Source organism: Gymnodraco acuticeps, unplaced genomic scaffold (assembly GCF_902827175.1).
Source record: "Gymnodraco acuticeps unplaced genomic scaffold, fGymAcu1.1, whole genome shotgun sequence".
NCBI lineage: Eukaryota > Metazoa > Chordata > Actinopteri > Perciformes > Bathydraconidae > Gymnodraco > Gymnodraco acuticeps.
Window position 1 is genome coordinate 939555 of NW_022990235.1, and position 14313 is coordinate 953867.

The following is a 14313-nucleotide window of genomic DNA, read 5'->3' on the forward strand; positions in this document are numbered from 1 at the left end:
GTTCACTTTTCATTCAGGAAGTATGACGCTGCGCTGTCAGTATGCTTCTCCATGTTTGTGATTGGTCGAATGCTCCAAATACCACCCCTTTCATGTGAACGCGCACCTAACTAGATAGGACACGGCTGGCTTGAGCGATCCACTTGATAACCAGCGTCGTAGTACAGTTTAGCGAGAGCGCGTATGTTTTGGATTAGGCCAACCGGCTAACTCAAACATATCCAGGTTAGGTTGAACCAGCTTCGTAGTATAGGCCCCTGAAAAGAGAGGGTAGAGTCAATAACAAAATAAAATGCAAGGCCACAATAATAAACACAAAACAATAAACTAAAATAACTCTAATGCTGAAACCTTACACTAATTGGTCATGTGGAGTATCCTGTTTCCTAGTTTCTTGTTTTCCATATCTAAGAAATCCACACACAAAAGTTTTCATTAGCTAAATATGAAATCATCCTATCAACTGGTGTCTGTTTCATGTGTTGACTGTGTAAAGCCAGTACCTGCATTTGGACAAAGAAGCTGTTAGATAACTGTCTTTCTTTTTGTGCTCCTCCTCGTTTAGCTGTTTTAAAAGCCTTCTCCTCTCCACCAGCAATTTCTCATTCTCCACAGTAATACGTGTGATGAGCTCCTTTTCCTGGAAAACAAAAAAACAAATAAAGTTCCTTCAATTAATCTCACGGATTAAAAAAAGTCTATAGAGTAGTAGAGGAATTTAGTTCTCCCCTGTGGACCTTCACCACATATATAATAATTTACATACTTTATGACAGGTTGTTGCCATGGTCACTAAATCAATAATACATGCTGTATCTACAGAAGAAAAAAAAACGAGTAATCCTTTTTCCAGAGCAAACACTCCTATACCAACAAAGGTATGAATAAATATTGATATTGAGATTCATGACTTAAAGCACAATTATATATACAGTGGGACAAAAAAGTATTTAGTCAGCCACCAATTGTGCAAGTTCTCCCACTGAAAAAGATGAGGCCTGTAATTTTCATCCTTGGTACACTTCAACTATGAGAGACAGAATGGGGGGAAAGAATCCAGGAAATCACATTGTAGGATTAATGGTAAATTCCTCGGTAAAATAAGTATTTGGTCACCTACAAACAAACAAGATTTCTAGCTCTCACAGACCTGTAACTTCTTCTTTAACCCTCCTGTTATCCTTGGGGTCAATTTGACCCCAGGCTGTTTTAGTAGTATAAAACATATAAAAATGTCAATATTTTACACATATTTGTGTTGATTGTGTAGGATGATATTGAGGTGACTATTACATGCAAATGTATCATTGTAAAAAAAATCTACCCTATGCTTTAGTTATTGGTCCTTTTAACAGCATCAAAAAGATCACTTTAACATTTTATTTCAGTCAGTGAGATTTTATGGTGATTTATATATTTTTCGATAGTCACATAATAGGAATTCTGGATGTATAAAGGGGTATTACGTTACCATTGACTGTTAGCAGGCTCAATGTCGAGTCAAGGCAACATAATAAAGGAGACGGTAGCCGAAGTAATCAAAAAAAGAATTTAATTAATAATTACCACCATGGTTGAACAAAGGAAATATAAAGTAGTGACAGACAAGAACACATACTGCACAGATAGGATCAGCCCCAGACAAAGGGGAAGGCAGAATACTTATACATGAGGAAATGACGAGACAAGACACACCTGGGTTAATTACAAATGGGTACACCTGGAGGGGAAATGATAAGAACTACAAAACCATAACAGGAAACTACAGCTAGACATGACACATCACACTAGGAGCGCCTGATCAGGGCACAAACACCCCCACACCCAACTTTATGTCCATAACCCCAAGGCGAAATGGGGGAATGAACATAAACAGAAGAAGGAAACAAGAAACAATAATACTGTCAGCACAATAACAAATACGAATTGTACTAACAGCACCGGTATGGACGGCCATAACCCCCACACCACCCCATGGATAAATAGCACCCCCCCCCCTGACTACAGCCGTGATAGCGCGTCAGCCAACACATTGTCCTTGCCCTTGACGTGAACCACGTCAACATCAAAGGCCTGCAGGAAAAGGCTCCAGCGCATTAGCCGCTGGTTCGAATTCCGCATCCTGCCTATAAAGACCAACGGGTTGTGATCGGTGTATATTTTAATCGGTACCTGGGATGAACCGACATACACCTCGAAATGGGAGAAAGCCAAAATCAAGGCCAATGCCTCCTTTTCAATTGTCGAATAGCGCCGCTGGTGTATATTAAACTTTTTAGAAAAATACGACACCGGATGTTCTATACCCCCGTCATCGTCCTGCAGAAGCACCGCGCCTGCGCCCAGCTCACTAGCATCCACAGCCAACTTGAAAGGCTTTGTGAACACAGGCGCTGCGAGGACAGGAGCACTGACCAGGATGGACTTTAATTGCTGAAACGCAAAAGTGCACCTAGGCGTCCACTGAAATGGGATCTTCGGGCTCAAGAGATCCGTGAGGGGAGAAGCTACCGCTGAGAAATTCCTGCAAAAACCCCTATAATACCCCGTCATCCCCAGAAAACACCGGAGGTCCCGACGTGTAGCAGGCTCTGGAAAGCCTCCACCTTGGAGTGGACAGGGCGGGCCTCCCCCCGCCCCACTACCTTGCCAAGATAGGTGACGGTCGCCCTGCCAAACTCGCACTTGGCCAGGTTTAGGGTCAAATTTGCCTGACCAAGCCGGTCAAAAACTTCCCACAAACTAACCATGTGCCCCTCCCAATCGTCAGAATAGATGACGAGGTCATCGAGGTAGGCCTCACAATTAGCTACGCCTGACAGCACACGATTCACCAGCCTCTGGAAAGTCGCAGGCGCGTTGCGCATACCAAACGGCATTACCGTATATTGCAGGAAGCTGTCAGGTGTCACGAATGCAGAAATTAGTTTAGCGTGATCCGTAAGTGGCACCTGCCAGTATCCTTTCAGCAAATCCAGCTTGGTTACATAAGACGCACTCCCCACCCTGTCGACACAGTCCTCCATTCTGGGCAATGGAAAACTATCAGGCCTAGTCACGTTATTTACCTGGCGAAAATCCGTACAAAACCTATCTGTCTTGTCTGACTTATCAACCAATAAGCACGGCGAGCTCCATGGGCTGAAACTGGGCTCAGCGATATTGTTAGTGAGCATGTATTCCACCTCTTTCTGTAACCGCGCCCGCTTATATGGATTCACGCGATACGCGTGCTGTTTAATGGGTAATGCGAAGGAATATCGGAGAACAGCTCACAATGAGACCCAACCAAACCCCTGATATCATCTCGCTGCGTTGTTGATAAATGGCCAAGATGACAGTCAAGAGTGATCAATGACTCAGTGTTTGTCAACCATCCCTCCACGACCGCCTTGGACGGAATAATGACGTCATCTTCCAGTTCTCCAACCCCCTCTGAAAAACAAAGACTGTCATTACTCTCATCAACGCTAGATGGGGCCAACATACAAACTGACACCGGCACAGTGGACACACTCGCAGAGGGAACAACAATACTGTCAATAGGATTCTCCAGAGGCTCCCTCACATAATATGGCTTAATCATATTAACATGACACAAGCGAGTCTTCCGCCCACGATCCGGTGTCTCGATCAGGTAGTCCAAATCCCCTACTTTCTCTCTAACCAGGTACGGCCCACTAAACCGTGCTTGTAAGCTGGAGCCTGGGACAGGCAACAACACTAAAACCCTCTCCCCTGGCACAAACGTTCTATCCCGAGCCTTCCTGTCATACCAGCCCTTCATCCTCCCCTGTGTGTCACTCAGATTTGTCCTCGCTAGTTCACATGCCCTCTTCAGCCTCTCCCTAAAGCCACAGACATAGTCTAACAGGTTCTTCGGCTCGCTCTCCCCCAACCACTTCTCCCTCAGCAGCTAACCGAATGTGCAAATACCAGCTCTGCAGGACTGAATCCCAAAGATTCCTGCACCACCTCCCTTGCGGCAAACAACATTAAATGAACCCCTTCATCCCAGTCGTACTTCGTGTCACGACAGAACGCCCGAAGCATTGTTTTTAGCGTGGAGTGGAACCTTTCCAAAGCCCCCTGGGATTGTGGGTGATATGGGCTAGAGAAACTATGCGATATATCCAGCTGCTTTAAAACCTGCGAGAAGATGCGGGATAACAAATTCGTACCTTGGTCGGACTGTACCACGCGAGGCAAACCAAAAACGGAGAAAAACCTCACCAAGGCCTGTGACACTGTTTTGGCCATTATCCGTTTCAGTGGAATCGCTTCCGGAAACCGTGTGTTGGCACACATAATGGTCAAAAGAAAGCTATTACCTGCCTTGGTTCTAGGGAGTGGACCCACACAATCAATGATAACCCTCTCAAAAGGTTCCCCCACTGCCGGGATAGGGTAGAGTGGCGCCGGTGGAATGACCCCGTTAGGTTTACCCACCACCTGACACGTTGAACACCCCCTGCAGTGCTGCACCACATCCCGTTTCAACCCTGGCCAAAAAAATGGACGCAGCACTCTATCATATGTCTTATTGACCCCCAGATGTCCTGCGAGCCTGTGATCGTGAGCCAAACACAGAATATCGTGACGGTATCTAAACGGAACCACAACCTGCGTCACCACATTCCAATCATTCTCCGCTGACGCGTCGAGGCTAGGAGACCATTTACGCAGCAATACCCCGTCCCTCAGGATATAGCAACTTTTAGAAACCTCACTCTCTCCCACTCCCACAGTGTTCGCAAAAAGGCCTGACAGGCTTGGATCTCTACCCTGTTCCGCGATAAGCTCCTCGCGAGCAAAATAAAACCCAGCCGCGCTACTGGCATCCCTACTCAGAGATGTGTGTGTGGGTGTCATTACCAACGATATTTGTTTACTGGGACGGGTAAGGGCAAAACAGTTCTCCTTTATGTGGCCTTTTTTACCACAGTGGAAACACTCACGCATTTCTCCCCTCATTCCCTGCTCAGCAACCTCGCCCACACTGCCACCGCCAGAGGCCACAGGCCTGTCACTCAAGTCTACTCTCCACACTGCGCACGGGATAATTAGGTCTGTCAAAGAGCACTTTGTGCGTCAACACGAACTCATCCGCAAGGCTCGCAGCCACCGAGCACTCAGTCACCTTATGTTCATTAATGTACATCGCCACATTATCGGGCAAACAATAGGACTTAAACTCCTCAAGAAGCACGAGTTCCCGCATCTTAACCAAAGTGTCCACCTTCTCCGACGCGCACCAACGATCAAACAACAGCTCCTTCTCGTAAGAAAACTCCACGTAGGTCTGCACATTGTTCTTTCTAAGAGCGCGAAACCTCTGCCTATACGCCTCCGGCACAAGCTCGTAAGCCCTAAGGATAGCAGCCTTCACCACGGCGTAATCCTGGGTGCAAAGTGACGCGTAAACGTGTTGTGCTTTCCCGGTGAGTGCGCTCTGGAGAAGTAATGTCCACTGGTCATTAGGCCATTTCAGAGTTGTGGCTATATTTTTGAACATAGAAAAATATTTGTCAACATCCTTCTCTGAAAATTGCGGGACCAGACGTAGGTGCCTAGTAGCATCGAACCTAGCTTCAAGATGCACTGCCCGCGCCTCTACCCCAAGCCTTCCAAGCTCAAGCTCATGCACGCGCCCACGTTCTGCCTCCTCCGCTTCCCGAGCGCATAACCGCTCTGCATGTCTCAGCTGCTCGAATTTAAACTCTAGTTCCATCTTCCTCAGCAAAACCTGGTTCTCCGAAACCGGGTCACATGTGACTACCTCCTCCTCCTCAGGTTTGCCCACAGAGCACTCCATAACCTCCTTGGCGGTCAAAGCCTCCACCAGCGCTAACCGCTGCTGCTGCTTTTTCATGCTCGGGGCAAGCCTGACACTGTAATGCTCTGCTATCCCCGATAATTCCTCCTTAGTGCACAAGCCCAACAAGTTGACCGTTGGCCTAGCCACAAAATCACATACCTTCACAGGCATACCTGCCCTAGTACCGTCACACCGGTGGAGGAAGAAACTAAAGAACCAACCCCGCTTCTGTGATGAAAAACTTCTGATGTTGCAATGTTGAGGTGGAATGAAGGAGACGGGATCGTCGTTAGCCAAAGCACTGAGAGTTTATTTTACGTACAAGTACATTAATACAGCCGGGGAGATCACTTCGTTTCACACATTTCTGTGCACCCACCAAGCCATCTCTGCCACAAAGAAACCACAGCACGCATCAACATGAGAAGAGGCGGAGCCATGCGTTTACCTAATCAATAGCAGATGTGGGACAATAATCTGTTTGTCCCGCAAAATGCAGGCAGGCCTGGACCCTTCCCCCACAGGAAAGGGGCGAAGCTTTTGACCCGTGACCTCAACTTTCAGAGAGGAGCTTTGACTTTAATACAAAGCATGTTTGCAATATCACAGATTCTAAGAAACAATAAGAAACTCTATAATCAAGATCAGATTAAAATATTCTCTTACAGTTTCACTCTTTTTATCAATCTATTGATAACCAATTAACATTAGTCTAAGAATATTTCAGTCATTACTTAAATCAATAAGCGTCTTCAGAGTTGGGTGCGCTCAGATACATCCATTACATAAAAAAGTAGAACAAGATTGAAAACACTTCAATCACCATGATTGAACACAGTCAATCATAATAAAAATCATCTCTCTTCAGTGCTTGGCATCTTTTGTCAAAAAGCACAATAATAAACACGTGAAATACAAAATATAATAGCAAAATATATGTTTCAAAAATAAGATCTTTTATCATTTATCACTCAGTTAATCTCATTCATCAAACACAAATTCTAAATCAGTTTACATCTCAAAGATTTACTTCAAGGCAATTACTTATTAAAAACACAATTAGAATTTAGGATTATAAGAAATCCAATTGAGGTATAAAATCAGAATCATGAGAGATCCAGCTAAGGTTCCTAGTTAAGGTATAAATTCAGTGATGAATCGATCAATCTGTAATCTGTAAAGTTACAGTGTCCTCAATCTTTAACATTACTTTACGTTTACTTCATTACGCTTTATTCAAGAGTAAGGCACTTAGTGATACATATATTTCATTCAAATACATTTGTTCAAAATCTGAAAAGGAAGAATCAGACATTTTATTTGTATAACAACCTGAAAAGGAAAAATCAGACATTTGTTCTTTAATCCAGTGTATCAACTGTAATCAATTATCAAAACATCTGTTCTTTATTCAGAATATCAACTTTAACATCTCAATCGCTGAACGGGGGTACCCATGGGTCAGAAACCGCGATGGAGACCCAGGGATCTGGAAGCTCAGCGTTGTACATTAATATTGTGTCCTTTACAGTCGAATGCCCCACTAGCCTTTGTGGGGCCTGGAGGGCAGTCTTGGCAACCCCTCGTATGGCTAATTTAACTACAGTGATCAAACAGATCACTAGGATTAGCACAACCAAGATAAACACTGAAACAGTAACAACAAATTTAACCAACCCCGCTCCCCAGGATCCAAAGGTTCCACTTAATTCCCCAAATGTAAACCCATGAGTTTCATGCAATTCTTTTATCCCCCTGGCAGTGTCATGAGCCATATCCATAACCTCAGGTGTGGCATCAGAAATGAAAGAACAGCACTCACTTCCTATCACCTTGCATGTGCCCCCCTGGGCAGCTAAGAGGAGATCAAGCGCCATGCGATTCTGTAGTGCTACTGTCCTGACTTCCTGCAATTCTTTGTGTTCAGCTAACATCGCTGTGTTGGATACATTTAGATGGTGTTCTACAACTTTGGACAGTGCCACAATTTCCTGCTGAGTAACATAAATACCGTACCAAGGCAAAAATAGGCTAGCTATCTGTCCTTGTGTAATTGACCTGCTGTTCCTGTGTAGAGAGGGAAGAATCGCTGCGATCTCCTTAGCCTCTACTTTACGGATTAAAGGGATTAGGTAGGCTAGATAACAGGTGCCATAAAAAACGTCATATGGCACACAGCCGTACGCGCGATCCCCACAAACTAAGTAAACTCTCTGTGGGAGGGGAATTCTGGCTAAATGTACTCTCACTATGGTGTTACAGTCGCTGTGTCCCACATCAGGAGAGGTGTGAGATCCTACTTCATTTTGGAAGCAGATGGACACATTCTTCCATTCATGCACCACAATTGGGGGAACATATACTGAGCAGTCACGTGTAGGGGAATTGCCTAAGGGTATTGGCTGCGTACAGTCATGTATTTTAACCTCAACGGAGTCCACTGTTCTAGAGCCAAACCAGGGCACAACTGTTACCAAAGCTTCAACTAACAAAGCGGGTGTGTGTGGTTGCATTATGCATGGACTTGTGACGTTAGCCGAACAATTAGTCTGAGCTAGAGCTAACTGGAATCTATATTCAAAAGCTAGGTTAACGTATTTCTTCATATATATTAGTTTTAAAAACATCAACCGTTTGAAACCGTCAGGCAGGTAATTTTTATTTACTGTATCAACAATGAGAGAGACTAAGCCCTTGTACTGTAAAGGTTGCTCAGAGTCTATGGGGTAGGAAGGAGTATAACAATCCTCCGCCTCGTCGCTAATTCTGGATGCTATGTCATTCCAGCTTACTAAACCGTAATCAGCTTTTGTGAAAGGAATTGGGCTAAACATAGGAGAATTAAACATAATTAACATAATCTATTACTCGAGAAGACTCAGTATCACCTGTGTGCAGCTTGCAAAAAAACAAAACAATTGTGAGAAACATATATTAAGCAGGAAATTGATACCTTTGTTGAAAAACAAAGCATATCTGATTTGGGAGGAAAAGCTTCTTCCCCCTAACATCTGAGTCACTACTGATGGCATAGCATGAATGGAATTGGGTGTCTGAGGGTGTTATTACTGAGAAATGTCAAACAAATTCAAAACCTTACATTTGAAAACAGGTTTGCATTCCTTCACTTAAGGTGACGTTATGATTGGAAACAATAAAAGCTAATTGTTTTGATGTAGAATCTATCAATTGAATCATCAGAGCAGAACAGAATGGTCGTATTGTAGCCTGAGTACCGTGCAGCCTTTAGTTTCACCAGGTGGAAACATTGTCCATATAATGTGAATACATGTAGAACTAAGAGGCCCCTGACATTAGGCCTATTTTCAAAATAGTAGGGGCTTTTAACAGCTTGCCAACTTACAGGCATCCTCTGCATAGCAGTATGAATAGCCTTAAAAAAAAAAACCCACTCTGCGGTAACGAGAGTCATATTTCTGAACCAAATGCCCTAAATTAAGCCGTTAGTCCCATCTGACTGACCCAAGAGTTGGTGCTGGTGTGACCGGGAGGCTTCCAGGTGTTCAAAGCAGATGTCAAGCTTTCAGTTCATGGCTTGGTGGGGGGAGTGGCCCACGTGAGACAGTATCAATGGCTGTATTGTTCAGTTTGAGGAAGCATTGTCTCTGGGAGCAGGGAATGGTGTCCATTCTCGGACCAAACCATTAATGTCATTTCATGTAGAGCAGCCATAGCATCTCTGTGACTGCACTCAGCCGGACTGTAGCAGGGCAGAACTGGGTGACTCTTAGTGAAGCCGTCCAAGGCCATAGACAAAATGGAACCACGTACCAACTAAAGGGACACAAGTTCATCAATGTCTCTCTTTACCATTGGCCTAATTGCACAACAAATTAGTGGAAAAAATGTGGAGCACTAATCCATCATCATGTGAAATGTTGAGTTAATCTAAATAATTACTTATGGGTTGAAATCAAATTAACATTAACATTAGAACTAAAGTCAGTCAAAATTGGACTTGCACGGATCAGAATCTAAGCAATACACCATTTTCCCAGCTCTGTAATGAAAAGGATAACAAGATTAGGTACATTACAGGAGTGTTAAAACACCCAAACATGGACACTTATCTTATTCTAGTAGAGATTAGAGGACAAGGTCTAATGTTGTGAACAAATGTATCAAGTCAAAGTTATTTTGTTTATTATATGTTATGTACCTAATTTAATTTAATAATTAATCTTGAATTACTAATAACTTTAAAGAAGGCAACAATTTACAATTTGGATAAAGTGAATACTCATGCAAAGTGTGTGTGTGTGTGTGTGTGTGTGTGTGTGTGTGTGTGTGTGTGTGTGTGTGTGTGTGTGTGTGTGTGTGTGTGTGTGTGTGTGTGTGTGTGTGTGTGTGTGTGTGTGTGTGTGTGTGTGTGTGTGTGTGTGTGTGTGTGTGTGTGTGTGTGTGTGTGTGTGTGTGTGTGTGTGTGTGTGTGTGTGTGTGTGTGTGCTTGTCTGCCCAAGGTTTAAAACATTTGGGACAGCACAGCAGTGAGAATGTTATGAGAACTAATATGTTGTTTACACTAAACTCGAAGGAAGCTAGACTGGAACATTTTTAAATAAATCAAAACACTTGCACATTAATTAAATACATTTGAAATTTAGCTCGAGCTGGGTTCAATACTTATTTAAAATTGGGCTCGAGTAGAACCCCTGGATTTGGCTTGCAACACAAAAGTGATACTGATCTAAAGAGATTGCCCAAGGTTTAAAACATTTATTATGCACACAATAAAAACTTCAACAAATATATATTGATCCTGGCTTAACCAGCGACCTTTACTCTATTGTCCATAAGCTCGGTTTCAGAAAACTTGTCAGTAGTTTAACAACTATTTTAATTTTAGTAATGTCTATGGGGACCAATTGGTTAATACGAGAAATAATTTGAAGCAGTTTAATAAAGAATGTTAAACTATTTTGAAAACTGTAATTGAACTTCAACTTATATTAATTATCTGATTCCAGTGGCCAGTTGGAACAGACAATCAACAAAGTTTCCATTTTGCAACAACAGCGCAAAAGTTTTCAACAACAATTAGTAGTCTGAGTCTAGTTCTGTCTTATCTGATTTGTTTCGGAATGTGTTCAATACATTATGTTTTTATTCATTATTACCATACAATATATAGATTTAGGAATAAATTAAACAAATAATACAAGATTGACCTAAAAAAAAAACAGATTTTGCAACCCTGATCTCCTCAGGCAGGTCTCTGAGGGTCTCGGGGCGCAGGACGGGGCATATGGTTTATACAAGGTCACAAAGATATCTTAACATACCAGCAATACCATTTAAGAATGGATTCTTAAAGCAATAATCTTCTTTTCTTCTTACACCTAGCGCACACCCTGAACAGTGGGCTTCTTGTTTACATTTTCCCCTGCACTCAGAGGCAGGACATAAAAACACACTTTTGCTATTTATTTTCATTTTGCAGCACATTTATACGATCAGAATTTTGCTTTACATCTTTATATTATTTATTTTTCTCAAGTCATTTACTTTTGGTGAGATAACTAAAGTTTAGTTCATTTTACCCTGTCTATGGACTGATTCATTATTAGTTGTTACAAAACATACACAAGACGGCGGGACAAACCAATATAGACCCCCCATACAAACAATCAGACAAACAAAACATGAACCCCTAATAAACACCAGCGTGACAGCAAAGCCCATCCAGCTCAATTTAGTCCGAATTAGGAGGTTTCAGAGGGGGTAGGGAATTATAGAAATGGAGCACCTACTTGCGCATCCACCCTTGTACAAGTGCTAAGATCGTGCCTGAAGACCGTCCAAAAGCGATAACTAGCTTATCCTCTTGCGACAACCACTACTATATTCTAGTGGCGCTATGATCCCCCGACCAGGAGAACATAGACTTTTTTTTCTCTACCCTTTCTCTCCAAAAACAGCACAGTTAACTGTAGTCCTACACGACCAGCCTATATACCCGCCATCGAGTTCATCACAACGGTGAAACACAGCTTCTGTTCCACACTTGCTTGCCACTGCCCACCTGTGATCAATTAGCCTATACTTTTTTATGTATGCACCCCGGACCGCTACCAGCTGGTCCAGCAATGTAGGCAACACTTCCAAGCAACGTAGGAAATGTTCCTCCAGCAGAGTAGAGAGCTGTGGCGCATCAGGTGATGCACGCACCTCGTGCTGCCCCAGCCTTACCAGCAATGCAGAAGACGGTCACAAACAACGAGTGCTTTTAGACCATCCCGTTTTTAATAGGGATGGCGGTGGTGTGAGTTAAAGATATAGACAGGACTGTGACTTTCTTCCTCTCAGCTGCACGGCTGCAGCCACCCAGACACGGGGGATGTTTACACACACACCCGTGGCTGCTGCTGGAGCCGTGCTCACAGAGGCGATGGGGGGAATATCTCTGGCTGCTTATTTTTAACTGCTGTTTTGGCCGCTGAAACCCCAGAATTCGGCGATTTGTTCAATACAAATCTTTACATTGCTTTCATACAGAAGCTCCACTTTACTGATGTATTTCTTTAAGGTTACTCTAAACATGAGCTGTGTATGCTTGTATGGCACTTCCGTCCCGAGCAGCACACACAGAGGAAATCATCCAGGACTGAGTCCCCAGACACTGATCTCCTGGGTTTATTATCCCCAAATGTTCATTAACCAAAAACGAAACGCAGCCGCTCAGTTTCACAGGTAATTTTAGGATACCGTCAATCACAGATTCTGGTAAGGCAATGTCCAAATGTATATTTGAAAATCACACTTACCAGCTCTGAAGATTTGTTGGTATCCTGCCGACAACGCCAAATTGTAAGGGAAACTTCTGTGTAGCAATGCAGTGGGAGTCACCGACTCAGGAAGGAGACACGGTAGGAGCAGGAGCTTTGATGTCAAAACACTGTAGGTTTATTTGGAGTTACGGCCGGAGAGTTCACATCACAAATCACAGCAGCCTCGGTGAGACTGCACGGGTGGGTTGCTACGTCAATTCTAAAGAACTCTACCTCAGATCCATGTATTTAACTAGTTCTAAGAGCATCATCAAACTGCTGCATAACAAGATAAAATCATAACACCTCTATCAGCTAACGTCAACAGGCAGGGACATAGAATCATAACACCTCTATCAGCTGACGCCAACAGGCAGGAACAGGGAGACAGAACACTGAGAGCACAGCAGCCAAGGTTACGAGGTGCGTGTGCTCAGTCAGGACAGTTTGAACTGATAAACTGGGTCAAAGTTATGGGCCTTGGAAAATATTCCACAACAATATGGTCAGATGAAACCAAAATAGAACTTTTTTGTAAAAACTCAACTAGAGTTTGGAGGAGAAAGAATGCTGAGTTGCATCCAAAGAACACTATACCTACTATGAAACATGGGGGTGGAAACATCATGCTTTGGGGCTGTTTTTCTGCAAAGGGACCAGGACGACTGAGCCGTGTAAAGGAAAGAATGAATGGGGCCATGTATCGTGAGATTTTGAGTGACAACCTCCTTCCATCAGCAAGGGCATTGAAGATGAAACGTGGCTGGGTCTTTCAGCATGACAATGATCCCAAACACACCGCCCGGGCAACAAAGGAGTGGCTTCGTAAGAAGCATTTCAAGGTCCTGGAGTGGCCTAGCCAGTCTCCAGATCTCAACCCCATAGAAAATCTTTGGAGGGAGTTGAAAGTCCGTGTTGCCCAGCGACAGCCCCAAAACATCACTGCTCTAGAGGAGATCTGCATGGAGGAATGGGCCAAAAATACCAGCAACAGTGTGTGAAAACCTTGTGAAGACTTACAGAAAACGTTTGACCTCTGTCATTGCCAACAAAGGGTATATAACAAAGTATTGAGATGAACTTTTGTTATTGACCAAATACTTATTTTCCACCATAATTTGCAAATAAATTCTTTAAAAATCAGACGGTGATTTTCTGGATTTTTTTTTCTCATTTTGTCTCTCATAGTTGAGGTATACCTAGGATGAAAATTACAGGCCTCTCTCATCTTTTTAAGTGGGAGAACTTGCACAATTGGTGGCTGACTAAATACTTTTTTGCCCCACTGTGTGTATATATATATATATATTTATAAAACAAACAAATGGTGATACATTTCAGAAAGATAAAGAGACATTCATTCATTCATAAGCAGCTTCATAATGTATGACTTATATCTGGCTGCGTCACCTCAAACATCCTATTTTTTTAAAGAAGGACAAAGCGGCGGATTTACCTTTGCTACTGAATGGGAACACAAGGACAGCTCTCGCTCCAGACTTTTTATCTTCTCGTCACGCCACATGGTTTCATGACCACATGTCTGTTTGGCCTGACACAGTCTCACCTTGTGCTTTTCCTTAATTTCATGTTTTTTACTGTAAGAAAATAGACCAAATAACAGATTTACTAATATTATATTGATTTAAATGTCATCAAAAAAAAGCCATACAACATATATTATTATCATTACTTGATATGTAATAT

The 14313-nt window shown here is 43.0% G+C and overlaps 1 protein-coding gene across 1 annotated transcript in view; it reads right to left on the reverse strand.

The window, feature by feature from the left end:
- Nucleotides 1–220: 220 nt before the first annotated feature.
- si:dkey-264d12.5 (coiled-coil domain-containing protein 30) overlaps nt 221–14313 on the reverse strand; it is a 29791-nt gene continuing 15698 nt past the window's right edge. Inside the window, 4 exon segments of the mRNA XM_034219211.1 lie at nt 221–257; nt 357–407; nt 504–640; nt 14063–14204. Of these exon segments, the coding sequence (XP_034075102.1) occupies nt 227–257; nt 357–407; nt 504–640; nt 14063–14204 (361 nt within the window). The 3' untranslated portion in view covers nt 221–226.